Raw genomic sequence first — 23,750 nt, 5'->3', positions numbered from 1 at the left:
CATTAACATTTTGCTATCAGCAATTTTCCAAAATTGAATTCTGACTCATTTTAAGTATTCAAGTGATCAAAATTCAGAATCCAGAGCAGCTATTACTTTTTGCTAATATACCTTGCTGTAGATAACGTAACTGGAACATACATATGCTGTGTATTAAAATGAGTAGTCTTCTGAGAGAAAGTTTTTCTAAGAAGCACTGAACTCCACACATGCTAAAATTAAGAATCAAAAGAAAAATAGGTTTTTCTTTTATGTTGGCTAATTAATTAGATCTTATGCAGCAGGTGTCATGCTGGGCTTCACTGAGAAAAGCTGTGTGTGTAGCTGGCACCTAGCCTAGGCATCTGTGTGCATACCCTCATAGGCAATGGTATAAGTGTGTCAGGATGAAAATGAGAAGGAGAAGCTAGAAGGGAAAGCATGTTTATTTACCCAATGGCCTGAGGGACTGGGTCTGGTCCTTCATAGAGAACCATCATAGATGAAGGGACTGCTGTTCATTGAAGGTCTTATGAGTTTGGGACACAAGTAATACTATTTCAGAGCCCAAATGAAGAAGTGTAATAGAAGATGGAGAAAATCTCCCCACATCTATTCAGAAAGCGGCAGTGTTTCTCTGAAGTCTGGTGGAACAGCAAGGAAACAATCTTTTTATGTAAGCACTGGCAACCATTGTCATGGCTGGGGCCCTCCTTTCAAGGCCTTCAGGCAGTGAACATTTTGGAGGAAGTGTTCATATATTGTTTAGTGTCTGCTTCTAGGGCTACCCTAACCTGGAGGTGGGGATACTTTGTTCATCATTGTGTCTCCAGAGTCATGCACATAATTATTCAATAGCATTTTGTTGATTTAAAGAGTAAAACAAGAATGGGTAAGAATGGTTCTAAAGCTTGTGTGGAATATCATCTGGGATATTTAGAAATAACTGTAAAAGACTTGTGGGCAGGGGCACCAAGATTCTCCAATGATTCAGCCTCTAAACAGTGACTTTTTTTTTCTTTTTTTTGAGATGGAGTTTTGCTCTTTCACCCAGGCTGGAGTGAAGTGGTGTGATCTTGGCTCACTGCAACCTCAACCTGCTGGATTCAAGCAATTCTCCTGCCTCAGCCTCCCGAGTTGCTGGGGTTACAGGTGTGCGCCACCACGCCTGGCTAATTTTTGTATTTTTAGTAGAGATGGGGTTCCACCATATTGGTTAGGCTGGTCTCGAACTCCTGACCTCAGGTGATCCACCCTCCTCGGCCTCTTAAAGTGTTAGGATTACAGGCGTGAGCCACAGTGCCTGGCTGACATTTTTATATTAATGAAAACATGACTTTATTTCTACCCTCGTGCAGGTTAATTGTACAAAACATTCAGATTACACTTAGAAGACTAAAGTATATCTGAAATGCCTTTACATCGAAAAACCATTTCTATGGGTGAATACTGAATTGAAAATAGCAATTCAGTAAATTTCAAAATCAAAATACCATCATTTAGATATTACTAATATAGGATAGGCATTGCAGTTTTTTAAAATCAGTTCTCTTTTGGCAAACACGTTTATGATTTAAGGAATCATTTTACTGATATGTATTTTATTTTAACAACTTTTTTTAGGTATTATTTACATATTGTTAAATATACAATTCAGCACTATTTAGCAAGTTTATATAGTTGTACAATTATCACCACAATCCAGTTTTAGAACATTTCCACTATCCTTCCAAAACCCATACTTTTGCAGCCCATTGCAGTCAATCCCTGCTGTCATCCCTAGTTCCAGATAAAGTCTTTCTTTCTTTCTTTCTTTCTTTCTTTTTTTAGACAGAGTTTCACTCATGTCGCCCAGGCTGGATTGCAGTGGCGCGATCTTGGCTCACTGCAACCTCCACCTCCTGGGTTCAAGCAATTCTCCTGCCTCAGCCTCCGGAGTAGCTGGGATTAAAAGCCTGCGCCACCATGCCCAGCTAATTTTTGTATTTTTAGTAGAACTGGGGTTTCACCACGTTGGCCAAGCTGGTCTCGAACTCCTGACCTCGGGTGATCTGCCTGCCTCGGCCTCCCAAAGTGCTGGGATTACAGCAATGAGTCACCATGCCCGGCCCAGATAAACCTTTTCTAACTCTACATTTGTCTCTTTTCTGGACATTCCTTTTTTTTTTTTTTTTAAACCCCCCTGGTGTGTGGATATAACAAAGCCATGCACCAGTTGAAGAACATTTGTATTGTTTCTAGTTTTTAGCTATTATGAATAATGCTATCATTCCCTTACTAGCTTTTATGGACTTAGGTTTTCATTTATTCTGGGGTAGATTCCTAGAAGTGAAATTGGATTGTTGAGTGAGATTCTGTTTAGTTTTTAAGAAACTGCAAAACTGCTTTCCAAAGTGGCCATATATTATGCATTATCATTAGCAGTATATGAGGATTCTAGTTTCTCCACATATTTGCCAACATTTGTGATATGGTTTGGCTCTGTGTCCGCACCAAATCTCACCTTGGATTGTAATAATCCCCACGTGTCAAGGGCGGGACCAGCTGGAGGTAATTGAATCATTGGGGCAGTTTCTCTTGTGATAGTAAGTTCTCATAAGATCTGATGGTTTTATAAGCATCTGGCATTTCCGCTGCTGGTATTCATTCTCTCTTCTGCCTCCTTGTGAATAGTTGGTTTCTGCCATAACTGTAAGTTTCCTGAGGCCTTCCCAGCCATGTAAAACTGTGAGTCAATTAAACCTCTTTTCTTTTTCTTTCTTTCTCTCTTTTTTTTGATGGAGTTTTGCTCTTGTTGCCCAGGTTGGAGTGCAATGGTGCAATCTTGGCTCACTGCAACCTCCGCCTCCCAGGTTCAAGTGATTCTCCTGCCTCAGCCTCCCAAGTAGCTGGGACTACAGGTGCCTGTCACCATGCCCAACTAATTTTTTGAGTTTTTAGTAGAGACAAGTTTCTCCATGTTGGCCAGGCTGGTCTCGAACTCCTGACCTCAGGTGACCCATCTGCCACGGCCTTGCAAAGTGCTGGGATTACAGGTGTGAGACACCCCACCCAGCCTAAATCTTGCTTCTTTATAAATTACCCAGTCTGGGGCATTTCTTCATAGCAGCGTGAGAATGGACTAATACAGTAAATTGGTATTGTCTTTTGGATTATAGCCATTTTAATGGGTATGTAGTGGTATTTCAATGTTATTTTAATTTGCATATCTTTATGATTACATATTTATGAAGAAAAGTGACATCCAGTGCACCTGGAAATGGATTTTATTCATAATAAAATCTGAAACAACTTCCATAGCTCATTTTAAGGCTCTAGTTCTTTTTAAGGAAGCACTTCCTGTGAATATGCTATTCACTATTAAAAATTCACAGTATTGTTTTTCTGTGGTTCTAACATCCTGTGCCAATATGAAGAGCTTAACAGGTTGGCAATGTAGGTTCCAGAGATAACTGATTGAGTTTCAATCCTGCCTCCTCAACTTACTTGCTGAGTGACCTTTGGCTTAACTTTCCTGTGCCCCAGTTTTTTTTAATCTGAAAAAATGGAGCTAATTTTACGTATCACATTGTGTTTTTATGAAGAGAGAGAGATATATAGGACATATAAATGTTTATTTATTTTGAACTGTTACAACCACTTAAAAATTTATAATAAGAAATTAGAATAGACTATTTTTTTCTTTTCCCTACTCAGCATTTCTAGGTGTTCTTTCATGCCATCCAGAGAACCAGCAGATTTTAGTTACTGTGGCTACTATAATTTGCTAATAAGAAAGTTTTAGTGTAGTACATTTGTACTAAAATTTATCTACAGTGGGTAGGAAAACAATTCCCAGGCAATATAAATTTCGTTGCCAAGGAAGTTATATTAAAAGCTATTGAAGTCCTTCTGAATTTTGAAGCAGCTTCAGTCCTTTGTGACTTAGCTAACCTCTGTCCACAAAACAAACAAACAACTATACTCAACTCTCGGCTTTCAACTTCTCATTGCCCATTTATTGACATTTTCAAAGTAAATTAATACTAAAAATTCATAGAACATAGTCTGGTTTCATTCATCTTGACAAATAGGTTAACTGACTGAGACATAAAGATGCCAGGTTCAGGTATTTAGCTAACTAGTATTTCTAAACATGAAGACATCTGTCATTGGCATTGATGGCTAGGTATTATTGTGAATAGATGTATTCATGGCAAAACTAAAAGTTCATATTTTTCATTTTAGTGTATACAAATTAGTACAATTCCATGCTAAGCATTGTTTTTCCTGTCTTATTTCAAATGATTGCTTCAAAACACTATATAACATGTAACACAAAAACTAATGTTAATATATTAATCCCATTTAGGGATTAAGGGTATGTGGAACAAGAGTTGTAAATTATAATTTACTTGATTGAATGAGAAGGTTCTTATTTATATTTTTAAAGCTTATTTTGCTTATTTCATTCACACAATCACTGAGAAAATCAGATTATTTAACATTAAATATGTCATTTAACACCCATGATAACAGTAATAAGTCATTTTAAGACATCACAGATTCTTCAGTGACTTTGTATATCTTTAAAAGTCTTGAATGCTTTCTTTAGCACTTGTGGAAAAGAATAAACAACAATCTTGACATTGGGGGCTTATTGTGATTCTTCTTGAAAATAGTTTTGATGCTGAAATTTGCTATATGGAAGATAATAAGTTTAGAGATATCTTAAATTGGAGTACTCTTTCACGCCAAGATTGCATAGCAAAACATTTGTATAGACCTTGCTTCATTCATTTATTCTACTACATGCAAAGCACTAGATTTATGTAGTTAGTTGAGAATTCATATTGGTTTACAGTTTACTATATCCTTAGAGGACTTCCAATGAGAAAAAAAAATTTTTAAGCACCAATGAGATAGTCGTCATTATCACCAGCAGGAAAATAAGAAGAAAAAATAAGAAGCAATACCAAAGTGTACAAAGTATACAAACTGGTATAAATGGCATTTCTGACGATATATATTTTGTACCTCTAGTCATCCTCAATATTTCCAAAGCACTACAGAAACAGCTATCAGTATAGTTACTCTAACAGGAGTAACTAAATTGTGAAGACAGGTTTCAGATAAACAACTACAAAGGGCATAGGGTGAAGGATGATCAATTTAGACCCAAGACAATGACATGAAACTTCCAAATATTCTACAACTAGTGCACTGCCAGGTTTTACAAGGTATGTCAGGCCAATTGATGATTGACAAGAAAACATAAAAAGAAATGGAATGGAAACACAGTATCTCCACCTGCAGGATGAGAGCCTGGGTGGCACTGCTGGAATAGAAACTGTGGTTTCAGGGACTACCCATATCTTATTTTGCTATTTCACCCACTGAGCCCCCAACCAGGTTAGAGAATCATATAATCAGTAATTTTAGCTAGATACAGCCCAGGTGCAAACGGACTACGGTTCTTTGTATATAGTATGTTGCTTTGATATTCTCTTAAGTTTACACTGCCTTTTCTCAGCAGTGGAGATGAATAAAAAGCTTGCTGCTGAGCTGGCTGCAGAGGGGACAAATACACAGCATGCAGGTCAAGGACCATCCCATAAGAAAAAGCAACTCTGTCTTTATAGAATACTGTACTTCTTTTTTTCTGAAATACAATGCTTTGCTACATACTCTATAAAAAAGACCCACAGATAACCTAATTTGAAATAGAAAACTGTTTAGAAAATAAAAGCTTTCTTTTCCAAGAGATGCTTAAAAAGATACAGAACAGAAAATGGTCTTGAATTTTTAAGTGCAAACTGAAATCACTCAGCTTTCTTTAAGGTCAAGTTGAATGTTAAATACCTAAGGCCAGTGTCTGTGTTAGTACTTGAACTAAGCTATACAAAACTCTGACAGTACTCATAGTATAGAAAACACAGAGGTCAGAAGGTTAATAATAACAGCAAAGTATAAATGACTCTTAGGAAGGAAGCTCAAAACTGCAGAGTTCCACCTACTCCTTTGTCCTCTACAGCAAAATGCCTCCCTTACGTGTCTCTATATTTGATTTGTAGGAGATATAAGCAGTATTTGATGTTTTTCTGCTAATCTTTTTTTTTCCTGCAAAGTTTGTTGAAAGGTAAAGGAAACCTGCCTCTCACTTTCTAAATTGATATTAAAGAGTACAAAAAAAGGGAAAACTACTCGATCTGTGGAACTGAGTTTTATACTGAAAAACACAAGGGAAAAATTCCATGATAGTCTTTTTCAGTTTTTTTTAAGGCTCAGTCCATGTAATTAAAAAAAAACCAACTTACGGTGTGAGTCAGGTCCATGACCCAATCCAACTCAGTATCTTCCAGTTGCTCTACACATGTGGTAGGAACAAATATAATTCTCCTAAATCTGATTGCCAACTATTCTAAATGGACGCAGTAAGATAGAGGTCTTCTTCAAAAATGCTAAGTGAAGCCCAGAGTCAGCACTAGGGTGAGGTAAGAGAGGCACCTAGGACACAGCACTCAGTCTCAGGCATGGGCACACCTCCGAGAGTGACTGCCTTCTTCAGCCCTAGTTCCTTACTGGTCCCTGGTCATGGACCTTACAGAGTCAGTTACCTAAGAAAATCGGAGGAAACTAGCAAAAAACCATACAAACAAACAGAAAAATCAAACCAGTGCTTTAACTGCTGAGGACTCTGAAGCAGAGATGACAGGGTCAAATAGTGGATAAAGACAAAGATGAAAAAATAAAAAAGGACGTTTGTTTAGGAGCGATAATAGTACATCTCTCTCTGCTTATTCAATCACCTATGGACTATTTCTTGCTGTATGACATTGTTTCTGAAAATTACACAAATGAGAGAAGAGTCAGTTCCTAAACTACCTAGTTACTCACCTGTTCATACTTCCAAGAAGCCCCATATTGCCTGTTAAATAGGCTCAGGCTTTACGAACTTATTTCAGATAACTTCTTTTAAGGTTTGTGGTTTGTTTTAAGATTTACCACTGTTTTATTTCTCTACTTTCCTTTCAGGGAAATCTTTGTACAATTAGGAATTAACACAGGATTTAGGACATTTCTGTGTCACACTGTTGAAATTTTTTTTTTTTCGTGGTTAATGTCAAATTGAAAAATAACCAGTATATAAGGAACAAGTAACCTGACAGTTGTATGACCAAACTGCAATTTCTTTGAAATCAATTCTCTGCTGAAATGTCAATAAACTAATTAGAATATAAACTTACGTTAAAGCTTCTGAGTAATTATAATGAGGCAAGACTCCTAGAAACTTCTGTACTTCATCCATCACTGTAGCAGGATCAGTTCTTAGTTGTTGCCCATCAATAATTAGCAACTAAATTATCAAATAAAAAAATGCACATTGAAAAAAGACATGTAAACTGTATAATGAAAAATTTCTGCACTCTAAACTCATTCAGTGAGAGACACTGTCCTGCGCAGAATTGCATGCATTGGTGTTAGATAGAATCCAGGTCATCCTCATTAATGACGTGGAATAAGAAATAAATCACACCAATTAAGTACACTCAGGTTTGCAGTCTGAGAAGTCACACTATGAAAACAAAAAAGGCAGTTGAAAGACCAAGAGAGCTTAGAAAAGTGACTAGAAAATCACAAATGGAAACCAACTTTCAAAACAGACAAAGCAGTGATCCTGTCATTCAAGCTGGAAAGTACAATAGAAAAGAAGAAAGGTTATAATAAACTCAGATGTAATCTGACAGAGAACATGTCATTCCTCATGATTCCTTTCAGGAATAGCACTGTCAGGTTTGAAGAAATATTTCGATAATCCATATGGAGAATAAGGTTAGACTCTCAGGAAACTTGAACATGGACAAAGTTCCTCAAGAAACTAAGGAGAAGAAGTTGCTTGTTATGCCAAGGAGGGTGGACCCAGCAAGATGAAAGGAGACCAGGATTAAAGGCCACAAAGCCTGCAAAGCAGGTCTTGTCTATCCATACCTCTTCTCTGATATTTCTGTTTAGCCTAGACCAGCACTGTTCAATAGAACTTTCTGTGATGATGAACATGTTCTATAGCTGCTGGGTCTAACATTTAGCTATTGAACACTTAAAATGTGGCTAAAGCAACCGAGGAACTGAACTTTTCATTTTATTTGATTTTAATATAAATTAAAATAGCCATATGTGGTAGTGGCTGTCATACTGGAAAGCATGGCTCTAGACTCACAGGTATATACCATGTCTGATGTGTCTGGATTGCTTACATGATCCCATGAGGGGCTGATTTTGCAATCTAGGTTGATGCCAGGCGGAAGAAATTCAAGGGGCTGAGAAAAACATAGGACTTATCAAAAATTCAGCAAGGTGGTTCAAAAAGGAAATAATGGCACTTAATTAAGCAAAACATTATTTGTCTTGTTTGGTTAAGAGGTTCTCTTTCAAACTTTATTCTCAGGATAAGAATCGGATCTAAAGCTTTCAAAGCTTTTTACAATCAGGAAAGGTACGCACAGCAAATAGAGCAGGGAGAATTATCCTGAAATACTCTTAGAAAATTAAGGTTTTTCTACTTCTGCCTATTTCTCTTTGCCATAGCCTCATTATTTACAACTAAAGAGGAAAAACTAGTAATAGTTTAACAATTGAAAATTTTCTTAACCTTAAGGCAAAGTCATCAACTTAATGAGATTCTAACATGATGTAAATCCTTATTACTCCATACCTGAAATGGGGGGAAATAAACAAGCCATCTCTCGATGTGGCTGGCATACCACCCCGGGACCAAACATCTCTTCTGCAAGGCTCTGAGCTCCGAGGGTGCACGGGGCCCTGCTGAGATCACTTCGTAGAAGCTAAACTTCAGAGCTGCAGGGTCTTCATGTGATCGCTGATGCTATGATGAAAAGGTGGATAATTAAACTAATCTGAACCATAGGCATAAATAATTAAAAACCAATCTTTGTGACAAGTCTCAAAGCTAAAGAAAGAAGTGCCTCACTGCTGGAGAGTTATCTATTTTGAAATTAGTAAAGGAAGAAAATGTTGGCTTGGAGCATCAGGATTTAAAGTTATGATACTTATGGGAGTAAATTTTTGAGAATTTATCTGGTAGAAGTTGAATTCCTATCGATAGGATTCCTTCACCAGCATTACTGAGTTGTTTCCTTAGTGTATGTATTTTATTGTGAAAGTAAACTTTTGAAAGCTGTGTTAATGCCCTCTTTCCAGCTCATAAGCAAACCATTTATAGTGTCCAGTGAATATCTATAATAGAGAAGCACCCTACTACTTCTGCCAAATAGTTTTGCTCCATCTAGTAATGCAGTTTTAGATTAGAAAAGGCCTATCAGCTCTTTTAAATGAAGAAAGTACTAGAAAGTCTGACATGTACATTATCTGAAACCCACAGCTTTTATCATACATTCCCTGGTATCTAAAAGCCAAGATTATTTTATCTAATGGTAACCTTTGCGGTGAATCAGAATCATTTATTGTGCAGAAAATGCAGAAAGCAGCAATCCAAATAGGAAAGTGTTTCATAATGGCTCAGGCTTAGGCCCATGGGTTTGAGGAAATCACCTTTTCTTTAAATTGGCCAATAAATATTCAGGCTTAGTGGTGAGTTTGTGGATGTTTACCTCATCTAGTTGAATAGCAAATTTTCTGCAATTGAGATTCAAATCACTGGACTACAAACTCTACTAGACTTTGTTAAGGCCTGCATTTTGCCACTGTGATTTATTTGTAATATTTAGGACATTTTGTTAGCTTGCAGCCTTAAAGCCTTCTTTTTCTGTAAATTCTCTATTTTTCAGGGACTAAGTGGTTGCCAAGCTCCAATTTTCTTCTTTTTCTTGGAGTCAATTAAGGCTTATTTCTCTTTTCTCCAGATACTTGGTGGAAAAGGTAAAAGTTGGAAAATCAAATCAGGCAATTTGCAATTTGCTGTATGTTTTGATTTAAAAGATGGCTTCAGGTTTGGCGTGAATGATTAGTATAGAATGGTGGATTTTTATGGATCTTAGCTTTCCAGGATGTCTCCATTCGCTATTTTTCAGATTATTATCAAAATCCCTAAGATTTCATCTGCTTTTATGACCTTTCCCTACTATGTTCCTGCCACAAAACCTTTTCCAACAATCTGTTCTTCCTCTTGTGAACTTCAAAAACTGCTTTTGTTAAGTAGCAAAAGGACTCAGTAATGAGCAACTTTATTCTCTAATATTATGATTGTCAAGAACTTAGCTGTTTTAAATCAAATCAATAAGAATGGAACATCCCACTCTTGTAGGGAGGATCTAAGCTATGTGGGTCACTTTAACACAGGGAAGCAGTCATATATCCAGCCTATTTGCAGATTTCAGATTAGAGGTTTTTGTACATAGAACATTCCACGTTTGTCTTAACATTTTCGTTTCCAAGAAAATAGGACCCTCAGTCTGCTTTTCAGCACTGACCTGATGATAACTCCTTTACACAGCTCTGCTTTGCACCTATGAAAACACTTCTTCATTTTAATTTTGCCTAAATGTATCCCCTTATGTATCTTTCCCTTATTTAAGAAAGTGCCCCATAGTTCTGGTATTTGGGCTTCTCTGCGACAGCCTTTCCCAGGTGGTCTTTGTCAGGTGGGCTTTGTCATTCCGAAGGAGTCTGTATGTCAGTCGCTTATTACTTTCTAATTTATATGCTTGTTTATACATATTTCTCCAATTAGGCTGAAAGCAATTTCAAGTATAGCATCAAATTTATTTTTCAAATCACACTTAGAACAAAACTTTGCACATGGTAGTCATTAAAATTACTTGATGAACGGATAAACACATGAACAGTAGGAAAGCATTTTTTAAGTTACAAAACTGAGAAATGAGAACTAAGGGTCCTAGAGACTAAAGACATTGACTCTATTAATTTTACTGTGTTCTAATGTTAATTTTGACTGCTTCATATTAAACCCTTCCAACTGGTGGTTAAATTATCACCGAAACAAGTTTTAAAAGATTGTTTCCTATTTGCAATGATTTATTAAAAGTGTATTTGACATATATATTATTACTAGAGTTTGTTAAATTATTTCAAAGTGATCGTTTCTGTGCAAGGTTCTAACCAACATCAGAAAACAATGGCAATGAGTATACAAGAAACATTTAGACATGTTAGGCTCTCAGGGATGTAGAATTTTCTTTCTTTTTTTCTTCTTTCTTTCTTTCTTTCTTTTCTTTCTTTTCTCTCTCTCTCTCTCTCTTCTTTTGACAGAGTCTCCCTCTGCACAGTACATGCTGCAGTCACAGCTCACTGCAGCCCCAACCTCCCAGGCTCAGGCAATCCTCCCACTTTAGCCTTCCAAGTAGCTGGGACCACATATGTGTGCCACCATGCCTGGCTAATTTTCTTTATTTGTAGAGACAGAGTCTCCCTATGTTGCCCAGGCTGGTCTTGAACTCCTGGGCTCAAACAGTCTTCCCACCTGAACTCCTGGGCTCAAACAATCTTCCCACCTTCCAAAATGCTTGGATTACAGGCATGAGCCACCACGCCCAGCCTAAAGATTCTTATATATATTAGTTTTGCCACTAAGCTGTTTCTTTAGTACAGGTAGCTATTTAAGCTGTTTTAGAGCCAGGGTCAGCAATCTATGGCCTACTGCCTATTCAGTAAAGTTTTATTGGAGCACAGGAATGCTTATGCATTTACATATTGTCTATGGCTGCTTTCGAAATACAATGGTAGAGTTGCAACGGAGACTGTATAACCCTCAATGTCTGAACTTGTTGCAATCTGACTCTTTACAGAGTACACAAGTATTAGATGAAAAAATAATGATTTTAAATTATTACCTTAAAATGCAGATATACAGAAGCAGAGATATAAAAAAGTACATAATATTTTGTTATATTTTAATTTAGTTTCTTTTATTGCATTAATACATTTTATTAAATTAATTGATTAACTTAATAAAATAAGAACAAAAACTTAGTGGAGGAAATTTCTCAATGGAAATCAAGAAAAACTTGTCCATTTTTCTGTAGATATCAAACAACTAGCAAATCTCTTTTGTGAAAACCTGAGGTAGTGGGTATTGCTAAAAACAATGCTCCATTGTCCATACTCCACTTCTCCCTGTTGGATTTTATTTGCATTTTCCTTACCTGGTACCAGGAGTATGCTCGGTCTGAAGGGTCAATGAGAATGGTGATAATCTTGGCTTTGGGAACCAGAGAAGCAGCTCTTTTAGGGGCTTCCTCTGAGTGGAAGTAATTGGCACTCTTCTCAAACAAAAAGTCGGTAGTGACATTAGATGGGACTGGGAAGAAATCCATATACCTAGAAAAGGAATATTTTTCTCAAAATAAGATTCTGGTTTATACTCATTCTGGTGACCAAAGATGTTAAAAGTGTCCCACAAATTCATGTGTTTCCTAAATAAAAGGCTTTTTCTTTACAGCATTTGTCCTCCATAGTTAGGAAGAGAAAAATATCTAGAACACTAATAATGTGTTTGGAAGATGTTTTTCTAAGTACATTTTCTTTATGTTTTGCTTAATATCAGGAAAAAATATAAGCGATAACAAAAATGTAGACACAGAGTGATCAAACTGCAACAGTGATCGACCTAACTATATCAAATGTGTCTCAATGTAGAAACACTGTACAGAGAAAAATTCAAGTACTCAAAAAGAAAATTGTATTAAAACAGACGATATGTTCAGTTCAGACATTTTAAAAGGATTTAGAGAAAATATTTTCTACTTTATTGCAAGTGAAATAATTTCTTTTCTACAAATGTATTGTGCCGGTGTTACGTTTAATCACATAGTGTGAAAGATGCAGAGTATATCTGGTATAAATATTGCTTATTTGCTTAATTTTTCTCATATAGAGCCACTTATGTTCCTCTTTAGAATAATTGTAAGAGAAGTTTAAAAAGTATGTACATTCCAAATATAAAACTCTAACAAATTTCCCAAGGTCATATTCTATATCCTCATGGGTAGAGAGAATTCAAATTACCAGCAGAATGAACACAGGGATATCTATAGGTTCAAGCACTGAAATGTAGAATTTTATTTAATGTTCCACCTGAATAAAAGTTGTCAAATGTAACTAATTCAGCATATGATAAGAAATATTTCTGAAGCACTAAGGAACATCCTTTAGAGGAAAAGGGATTTTTTAGAGTGACTGTAAAAATATAGCTTCTAGGGATTCTCAGCCTCCATTGCCACCCCCTTCAATTCATAAGCCATTATCACACTGGGCTACCAAGACAAGGTAGTTCAATAATTACTGAATAAAAAAGTCATTAATATTCATGCAATGACCTGTTTTTTTTACAGTGTCTTGTTTTCTTTTGACCAAAAGATCACATGAGATGTTCATAGATTTTTGACTGAGATCATATCCTCGAACATGATAAAGCTTCTGGTAGGATTCCAGTTGTTAACATATTGCAAAGCTTAGCTGGTGCAACACAGTGATATCTTGAGATTCAGAGCAGTAAAGAAATCCTTTTATGTTGTCTGGAATTGGCTTGTTGGTGATATGTAATTCTGGCACCCTTTTAGGGAGAAAGAGATATACAAAAATTTCTGGAAGGTTTGATGTGCTATTTGTTCTGGTGTACATTCTATTTACGGAGAGTGCCAACTTTCAGGATGCTTCTTATGTAGAAGCTCACACTGGTTCCAGGAGTGCTAAGATTATTTCAAGTGTCTAGTGGTATCTTATTTGGTCCAAGCTTGACTCAAACTTGCTTGTTCTGAAAAAGGCTTCAAAAATCACACAAAAGAGCAGAAATTTTAGCTTCTTAAACCTGCCATACCTTCCTAGAAGTCTTTTGTATCTGGAACAGTTTAGGCTTTGAAAACCTCCTCAAGCAAGTCTGGATCTTGGACCTATAACGTGTTGATTTTGCCAGGCCCCAGGGGCTCATGGAGAGGGCAGGGCACAGCTCTTGTTTGCCTATATGTCCGCATTTTTCTAGCGTAGTGGCTGGCACTTACAGGCATTTGAAAGATGTTCGATGAATAGAGAAGTAAATAAAAGGTTCATATTTTTAGTATGAGACCTTGAAGCTCCACAAATAGGCTCACATTTATAGAATGTAAATTCAGGTTATTCAAAGAATTAGTGAACAAACTGGAGTGTTTTTTAACAATTCAGGGTTAAAAGCAAATGCCTGCCTCCCTTAAGTTTTTCTTCTTCTATAAAACATAAAACTTCAGCATTTTCTTTTACCTGAAAAATGGGATTTTTTTGCAATACTCCACATTTATTTGTTATTTGGGTCAACCCTGAGTCAGTCCTTCCTTCCTTCCTTCCTTCCTTTTTTTTCTTTTTTTTTTTGATGGAGTCTCCTTCTGTCACCCAGGCTGGAGTACAATGGCATGATCTTGACTCATTGCAACCTCTGCCTCCCAGGTTCAAGTGATTCTCCTGCTTCAACCTCCTGAGTAGCTGGAATTACAGGCACCTGCCAACAAGCCCAGCTAATTTTTGTATTTTTAGTAGAGACGGGGTTTTGCCATGTTGGCCAGGCTGGTCTGGAACTCCTGAGCTCAGGTGATCTGCCTGCCTCAGCCTCCCAAAGTGCTGGGATTACAGGTGTGAGCCAGTGTGCCCAGCTGGACTTTTTGTTCCTATTAGAGTACCTAGCCACATGATGATCAAAATATATTTTTGTAAAATTCATGGTAAAAAATTAAGAATAACTGTTGCAATAATTTTTTACCATAAATTTTTCAAAAATATGTTCTTTGAAAAAACATCCTAGGGAATCCAATTATTGACAGGAATGTAATACTAATACATTCCTGTCCACCTCCAAAGCAGTTTTTATTTAGTTCTTTTAGTCCTGATGTTAATATCATTTTATTCTATAATTATATACTGGCATGTATATTTGAGTCAGTGATCAAATACAGCTGAAGTAGTCGATGGTTTCTTTCTTTTCTTTTTTTGAGAGAAGGTCTCACTCTGTCACTCAGGCTGGAGTGCAGTAGTGCAATCACAGCTCATTGCAGCCTCAACCTCCATGGGCTCAGGTTATCCTCCCATCTCAGCCTCCCAAATTAGCTGAGACCACAGATGTACACCACCATGCCTGGCTAATTCTTGTATTTTTGTTAGAGATGGGGTCTTGCTATGTTGCCCAGGCTAGTCTCAAACTCCTGACTTCATGTGATCCACCCACTTTAGCCTCCCAAAATGCTGGGATTACACATGTGAGCCACTGTGCCTGGCCACTGTCGATGGTTTCTTGATTTTCCAGCTGTTATGTAACACCACACAATTAATCAATATCAAACCCTGAACTGAAAAATTGGCAGTGAAATATATAACAATTAGAATATATGTAAATCCTAGTAGGTGCTCAAATTATACTCAATCCATTTCTTTTCCTTTCCATTCGGACTTCTCATAAGCAGCTCCTCAGGGGGCTGATAATTATAAAATTGAGATCATGCAGTTTGACAAGAGATATATATGACTATGCTAAAATACATGCAAAATATATTTATACTGCAGAATTATTATAATTCACTCCTTTATACCACCCTCTGTTCAGCATTATACCTTCATAGCAAGACCTTCAGAGACATTTTATGGTTAACATGTTAGTTTGTACCATCTATCTCTACTACATTACTGTATTTTGTGTATTCTGACATTTTTAGTTTTTAAGTGTTTGTTCAGATGGTTGATATATTTCTAATTTTGATTCAAAGGCAAGAATTAAATTCTGTGTATTGTTGATAGTTTTTTTTATAGCTTTGATTACTCATGTAATATACAAACATTTCTAGTTTTATTTATTTTTCCTTTTATGTGACAAAGAAAATAGAAAATTACATATGTTGGCTGTAGCATCACTTCACAAAAAGTGCACAAGAAGAAAAATGTATGAAAATTTTTTTTCCTTACAAGTAGAAAGGAATTAAATTTCTGAATATTATGCTATTCTTCTGACTTAATATCTATAATTACCATCAAAGAAAATTAATGCCAATTGAAATTACATGTGATCCTCTTGGTATAACAAGTCTCTATAAACTGAGAAGAGTTTGTTCTGAAAAATTTCTGAGCCCCTTTATGATATTCAATCAATTTCCAAGGCACAGAGGTTAAATTTTATTTGTGACTACAAACTTAGATGTTTCTAAATATTAGTGCTAAGTTTATACTGTGCACAGTACATATACTTTTAGATTTATACTAATAACCCATCTTACCAATCAATCCCCCTGTGGTAGTTATTTCTATTAAAGAACTGTACCTCCTCAAAGGTTTTTGGGCTGGGGGAGTTACTAAGGATGGAAGGATGCATAACCAGGAACAAATACAAAGCAGTGGTACCTAGAAAGACAATAGAGGTTCAGAAATTAATTAAATGAAAACACAATTTCCTATGATCAACACTTTAAAGTCATTAATAAATATTAGAATGATCCAAACAGATTTATTACAACTACTGCTGGAAATAAATTGAATAGATAATCGACAGTTTAATAGAAGCAGGTTCTAAAAAATGGAGATAGTGTGGTGTGAAAAGAGGCCTGTTGCAGGGATTGAGAGAACTGGCTTTCAATCTCAGCTCAATGACTGATTTGTCTGTGACTTTGTCTTTTAGCTTCTGTTTGTCTCAGTTTTCGTTTTATCTTTTTTCTTTCTTTCTTTCTTTTCTTTTCTTTCTTTCCTTCTTTCCTTCTTTCTCTCTCTTTCTTTCTTTTTTTTTCAGCATCTTACTATATTGCCCAGGCTGGAGTGTGGTGGTGCAATCATGGCTCACTACAACCTCGACACCAGGCTCGTGGGATCCTCCTGTCTGAGCCTCCCAAGTAGCTGTGACTACAGAGATGCACCACTGTGCCGGGCTAATTTTTAATTTTTAAAAAATTTTTAGTAGAAATGAGGTCTCACTGTGTTGCTCAGGCTAGTCTTGAACACTTGAGCTCATGCAATCCTTCCACCTTGGCCTCCTAAAGTGCTGGGATTACAGGAGTGAGTCACCTCTCCTGACCTGTCTCAGCTTTCTTAATGGAAAATCACCTGCCTACTTATTTCATAGATTTTCTCTGAGAATGAAAGAACATGTACTTGAAGACATTTTGACGGTAATAAGGCCCTATATAAATGAAATATATTATTATTTAACATATTACATTACCAAAATCAATACTTGGGTTCTCATATTAAGTTCTTCCAGAGGCCTATGAAAGCTAATTAAACTCAAGACAGAATTTAATCTTTCCACAAGTTTGCTTAAGCTTCAATGTACTTAGTAGTGTCAAAAATTGTTTAAATTGCTAAATTGGAAAAAAAAATGGTGCCCTTTCTTAGCGACATAACTTATAGAATTTGCATTTACTAGGGAAGAGAATGGTGTATCACAGGTACGTATATATATTTGTGACTATTTTTCAAAAAGTGAGCAGTGTCATAAACTGTACAGTTAGGGTTTTATAAGACTAAATGAGGAGATAAAGGGTGTAGCTTAGTCAGATTGGTACAAGAGAAAGTAAGGCAGTTTGGGTTCAGTTTGTCAAAGATTTAGCCATGTATTTAATACTTGTAACTGTGACTGTGTTTAAAGGATCATAATATAAAAGTATTTCTATATATTGGCTACTCCTAAGAGAGAAATATACTATTATTTACACTGTTATACAATCTGTGGAGCAGGACTTGATAATTATATTCCAAGTCAATAGCTAGCAATAGTAACAAGACATGGCCTTATAATATTTCTCTCACTTGGAGAAATTACTCTAATTATGCTTAGTAATTATGTCATGTTGCCATTTGTACAAAACTTTGAATTTTCTTATTTTTCAGGTAAGCTTTCTTTAGTATTTATTTACTTAAATGGTATTAATATGGTATTATTAATAGTACTAATTAAATAATAGTAGTATAAATAGTATTAATATGATAGTATAGTATTTACTTAAATAGCATTAATATGCTAGTATTTACTTAAATAGTATTATTATTATTATTATTATTTTTTTTAGATGGAGTCTTGCTCTGTTGCCCAGGCTGGAGTGCAGTGGCACGATCTGGGCTCACTGCAACCTCTGCCTCCTGGGCTCAAGCGATTCTCATGCCTCAGCCTCACAAGCAGCTGGGATTACAGGCGCCTGCCACCATGCCCAGCTAATTTTTGTATTTTTAGTAGAGACGGGGTTTCACCATGTTGACCAGGCTGGTCTCGAACTCCTGACCTCAGGTGATCCGCCCACCTCAGCCTCCCAAAGTGCTGGGATCACAGGCATGAGCCACTGTGCCCAGCCCTTAAATAGTATTAATATGGAAGTAAGGTAGTATTTTAGTGTTTATTTACTTAAATGGTACAAATATGGCAATATTTAAGTAAATAAATACTATTTAAGTATTTATAAATTAAGCTTTCTTTAATATTTGCTTACATCTACCATATCTATACAATAGAAAAATTGTTAAAATAACTCTGTCAACAGCAATATTGTCTTAAAAAATGAATTGAAAGAGGTAGTCTTCCTAGATTATATCTGAGCCAAACAATGAACAGTTTGTCTGTAATCATAGATCATTATAGGGAATAAAACAGTAATCTATGATATACAAAGTGAAAATGTGCTTCACAAGCTTGCCTTAAAACAGTGGCCCTCTAACTAGCATGTATCAGATTCATCTGGGGGCTTGTTAAAACACAGCACAGCCCTATCCCAGTATCTCTGATTCGGTAAGTCTTTGTTATAACCCAAGAATTTCACTTCTTTTTTTTTTTTTTTTGAAACGGAGTCTCGCTCTGTCGCCCAGGCTAGAGTGCAGCGGCGTGATCTCGGCTCACTGCAAGCTCCGCCCGCCGGGTTCACGCCATTCTCCTTCCTCAGCCTCTCGAGTAGCTGGGACTACAGGCGCCCGCCACCACACCCGGCTAAATTTTTGTATTTTTAGTGGAGACGGGATTTCACCGTGTTAGCCAGGATGGTCTCGATCTCCTGACCTCTCATGATCTGCCCGCCTCGGCCTCCCAAAGTGCTGGGATTACAGGCGTGAGCCACCGTGCCTGGCCTGCACTTCTAATAAGTTTTCTGGTGATGCTTATGTTGCTGCTCTGGCAACCACCCTTGAGAATCACTGACTTAGAATAACTATGAAGCAATATCTAAAATTTATTGGAGGAAAAAAGCTCCATTACATGAAATCCACAGTAAAGTAGAAAGAGCATGTTTTTTGAAGTCAGGTAAATTCTAGGACCAAGATTTTTATTCTTGTACTTACCAGCTGTGTGAATTTGAACAAAAATTATTTAACCTCTCTTGAGTCTTAGTTTTTCCATCTGTGTAGTGGGGAAGAAAATACTTAGCTATCAGTGTTTTATGAGGATTAGCGAGGTAACCTAGGTGAAATCACCTAAAGAGTGCCATATCTCAATATTTAAAAGGCATTTTTCCAGATAAAAACTTTATTGAGATATAACTTAGAATTACAATAAAAAATACATTAAATACATTTGAATCTCAATTACATACATGAGATATAATACAGAAAAATGCATGAGGCATTTTTAAAGTTAAAAATATCTTTTTGGAAATAAGTATTGCCATTATAATGTGAGAAAAAAAGCAGAGAGATTAATTCCTTTCTTAGATCAACTGAAAACATTCTTTTCTGAATCTTATTTTTAAGAATTGTATTAAATACATTTGTTCACTTTTAATGGCCTTTCATGACCAGCATTAATTAGACAAACAGAAAAAATGGATGTAATCTAATTATTTTGCATAGTCAGTAAAAGGCATAATGAATTTATAAGTGTTAAAAAATTGTTAAGTTGTGGTTTCTGAATTCTGTCTTTACCTGTACATATTCTTGGGTCTGAATAAACTGTCCTGCATATATATTTTGTCAGTGATAACTCAACTACATAATCATAGACACACATTTAAATAACCATCTATAAATCTTCGGTTTTATATTTTTGTCAGCCTCAACACTGAAAAATATTTGAATATCCAGATAACTAGAAATCTGCAAAATTATCCAGAAAAATACTTTTTATTTTTTGAGATGGAGTCCACTCTGTTGTCCAGGCTGGAGTGCAGTGATGCGATCTTGGCTTACTGCAACATCTGCCTCCCAGGTTCAAGCAATTCTCCTGTCTCAGCCTCCTGAGTACCTGGGACTACAGGTGCACGCCACCACGCCTGGCTAGTTTTTGTATTTTTAGTAGTGACGGGTTTTCACCGTATTGGTCAGGGTGGTGTCGAACTCCTGACCTCAGGTGATCCACCCGCCTTGGTCTCCCAAAGTGCTGGGATTACAGGCATGAGCTACCGCGCCTGGCCCAGAAAAATACTTTTGACAAAAGTACAGTTAAAAATGAAGCTATTTAATTCTCATGTAACTGATATGAGAAACTACTTTAATTAAAAAATCAATTTCACAAAATATGGATATATACAGCAACATGAATCTCAAAAGTATTATGCTAAATGAAAGATGTCAGTTACAAAAGACTACACACTACACGCTTCCATTTATGTGAAGTTCTAGAAAAGGCAAAACTGTAGTGGTACAAAGTAGTTGCTTGTGGCTGGGGATGTGGTGGGCATCGGGGGGGATAGATTGCAAAGGAACAAGGAGAAATTTTTTTAGGCTAACAACTGTTCTGTATTTTGAATGTGGTGGTGGACATAACTGTGTGCAATGTTCAAAATTCAGCTAATTGTACATTTAAAATGGGTGGATTTTATTGCATGTAAATTATATTCAACAAAACTGGGAAAAATCAATTTCTATAAAAAAGAATCAATTTCTATAAAAGGTCTTTTCCAACGACAAATGCCATATCCAAATTGTAACAAACATTTGGAAACCCAATTCAGTTTAAGAGGACAAGTAATAATTCTACCATCTAACCATGATATCAAAATGTCTGCATATCCAGCACAACACGAGAGGAAGCAAATCCTGCAGGACTTTCTAAAGCAAAATGCTACCAAGCCTTCGGGATGTTATCAGTCTTGACAAGGTTATGTGATGACTGGGAGTTCACTGAAGAGAGTTTAGTTTAAATGTTTTCCTAGTTGCCTTTTGACTTTAGATAGATAAGGACAAGTGAAATAAATAAGGACAAGAAAAATGTAAGTATTTGTCATGTTTATTATTGTTTTCAGATTGATATCTGCAAATGACATTAAGGAAAAAAATGAACATGCTGAACTCCCTGTGTACATTGCACAGAATTTTCCTCAGTTATTTCTGGATCAATGAGGAGAGGGAATGTATTCTCCTTAGCAAGCAATATGATTGTAAAGGCTGTTTTCTGTGAAGCCAGTAACCAAGGGCCCCAAATAATTTATCATGCAGGATATAGCATGAATGTCTGGTAGTTTAAAGCTTCCATGAGGCTTCATTTTAATACTGATTCTTAGAAACAAGAAGTTTATAGACCGGGTGCAGTGGCTCACGCCTGTAATCCCAGCACTTTGGGAGGCCGAGGCGGGCGGATCACGAGGTCAGGAGATCGAGACCATCCTGGCTAACACAGTGAAACCCTGTCTCTACTAAAAATACAAAAAAATTAGCCGGGCGTGGTGGCAGGCGCCTGTAGCCCCAGCTACTCGGGAGGCTGAGGCAGGAGAATGGCGTGAACCCGGGAGGCGGAGTTTGCAGTGAGCCGAGATCACGCCACTGCACTCCAGCCTGGGTGACAGAGCGAGACTCCGTCTCAAAAAAAAAAAAAAAAAAAAAAAGTTTATGGTGATAAAGAAGTTTATGGTGAAAAAAATTGCACATCAATTTAAGAAAAGGTGCAAAAGATTTCTCCTGGGTATGAATAAATACCTTTCTTAGCACAAAGTTTTGTGTATGTCTAGGAATTCTGCTTGTGAAATATCTTTTAGACTTTTAAAAAATAGTCATCTCTGCAAGAAATAGTTTACAAATAAACAATATTAGGAAAATGGCAGCCTAAGGGACTATTTTTCTAGAAGGGATTTATTATAAAGAGTTATAGGTACTTATCTGTGTCCCTCTTGACTTTTGATACAATCCTGTCAGTGATCAGCTTTGATTTTAGAAGTGTTAATTACAATACTTTTCAATTAAAACATTTGGGGACAAAAAAAAAAAACCAACAACATGTGCCACCAAATTGACTGCTGGATATTTGAACAGTGTGACATCTGTTTTATTCCCTTCACTTAAAAAACACTTCGATAAGCATTTAGGTATATTACTGAGCTAAATGAAAATTAGGTCAGAGAAAAACATGTTATTCATTCATTAGCAGTTATGGGAAGTTTACGAACTTATTGTGACAAGATCTCATTGTCTAGTCATCAGAAATTTTACACTCGTTAATCATAACATAAAAAGTTCTCACCAGTTTTCTGGGGTCCTATTACCAAGAATTTTGGTAAGCGATCACAAGTTTTTTCTTTAGACCAAATGTCTCTGTGGCGTTTGTCATCGCAAGGATTCTAAATGGGAGAAGAACATAGAGATGTATTTTTTTTCATGAATGTGTCCATTGTGTGCCAGCTTTTCCAACTTGTGTTCTTTAAAAGTATACCAGGAAACGCTGGGATAAAAAATAGACTCTTTTAAAAAAATGAAAGCCCTGAAGTGGCATCATGGAAGTTCTGAATAACTCCCTTCCATGTTGAGGTTGAGAGTCTACAGAGCAGGCTGGAGAGAGGCAGTATTTCCACTTTGGGTAAACAGTCTCATAGCATGAAGAGTTTAATTGGCTACTAGCAGTTCTATTTTTTTTAATAGTTAGCTTACTGGGCAGAGATTATGCTTCCTGCTAACCTAAAAGATGATACACTCAGTATTCAATACATAACTGAAATGTAAGTTGTCAGATCTTTATTCTAAGCAACTTTGAGCTTTCCAGCTGTGCTTCAAAGGGATAGGGATCTGGCCAAAATACTACTATCTAAAGAGACAGCAGATACGTCTCAGCTGCCGTCAAAGGTTGATAAATGTATATCTAAAAATGTAACTTTATAGACTATGATGCTAGAAAGTCCTAAGTTTTAGCAAAAGGGAATAATGAGGGTGAATTACTACCTTAGGGATTCTGCTTTTGGTCTATAATATTTAACACCAACATCCACTGCACAAGTCCTATTTAGAACACCCTTCATTTTAAGAACAAAGTATATATTATGTAGAAAAGGAGGAAGAATTACAGTACCCTTCAATATTATTTCAGGAATGGGCAAACAGTACCACTTTTTTATTTCTAGTCAATTAATACCATAGGTATGTGAAGTTAAATAAGACTTCTGCTTATTTTTAATAAGCAACAGATGTTAAGAGTAAAGTGAGAGTATTCTTTTTGGCTGTTCTTCTGAAAAAAAAAAAAACAGTTTAAAACTTGTCACCTGAAATAATGATTTCAGTTTAAAAGTAAGGTTGAATTAGCAGGAAAATTGCATGTCTTTCCATTGGCTAACATTTGGTGATGTTTCGTGGTGGTTAAAATGAAAAGATGCTTGTTAAAACAACAGAAAAGTAATATGCAGTCATAAGTCCACAACCACCAACTTTAACCTGCCAAATATGCAGTTATGTCTCTTGGAGTCACCTGTGTGTGCTCAGGAGGTAATTAACTTACGGTTGAAAGCTGAATGCATTGAGTATAAAGTTCAGAGTTAACAACTTCAATCTGTGGTAAAAAGTTACTGAGTTCTACTTCTGATGATTGTTATTGTTTTACCATCAGCTCTGTCTGTAACTTTAGTAGCGTTTAGAACAGTGATTAAGAAGTACAACTTTTGGAGCCAGATGGCCTACAACTG

General features: G+C 36.4%; 1 protein-coding gene across 3 annotated transcripts in view; it reads right to left on the bottom strand.

Moving 5' to 3' along the window:
- Positions 1-23,750, bottom strand: part of NDST3 (N-deacetylase and N-sulfotransferase 3) — a 229,737-nt gene that overhangs the window by 9,275 nt on the left and 196,712 nt on the right. For all 3 annotated transcript variants that reach the window (XM_024928682.4, XM_057302151.2, XM_024928683.4), the window contains exons 8-12: positions 22,325-22,421; positions 16,182-16,305; positions 12,099-12,273; positions 8,672-8,842; positions 7,206-7,315 (exon numbers count right to left, since the gene is read on the bottom strand). In XM_024928682.4, the coding sequence (XP_024784450.1) occupies positions 7,206-7,315; positions 8,672-8,842; positions 12,099-12,273; positions 16,182-16,305; positions 22,325-22,421 (677 nt within the window). The remainder of the gene's footprint in view (positions 1-7,205; positions 7,316-8,671; positions 8,843-12,098; positions 12,274-16,181; positions 16,306-22,324; positions 22,422-23,750) is intronic.

The sequence above is a fragment of the Pan paniscus genome, chromosome 3 (assembly GCF_029289425.2).
Source record: "Pan paniscus chromosome 3, NHGRI_mPanPan1-v2.0_pri, whole genome shotgun sequence".
Classification (NCBI taxonomy): Eukaryota; Metazoa; Chordata; class Mammalia; order Primates; family Hominidae; genus Pan; species Pan paniscus.
This window is presented reverse-complemented; position numbering and strand designations above follow the sequence as displayed.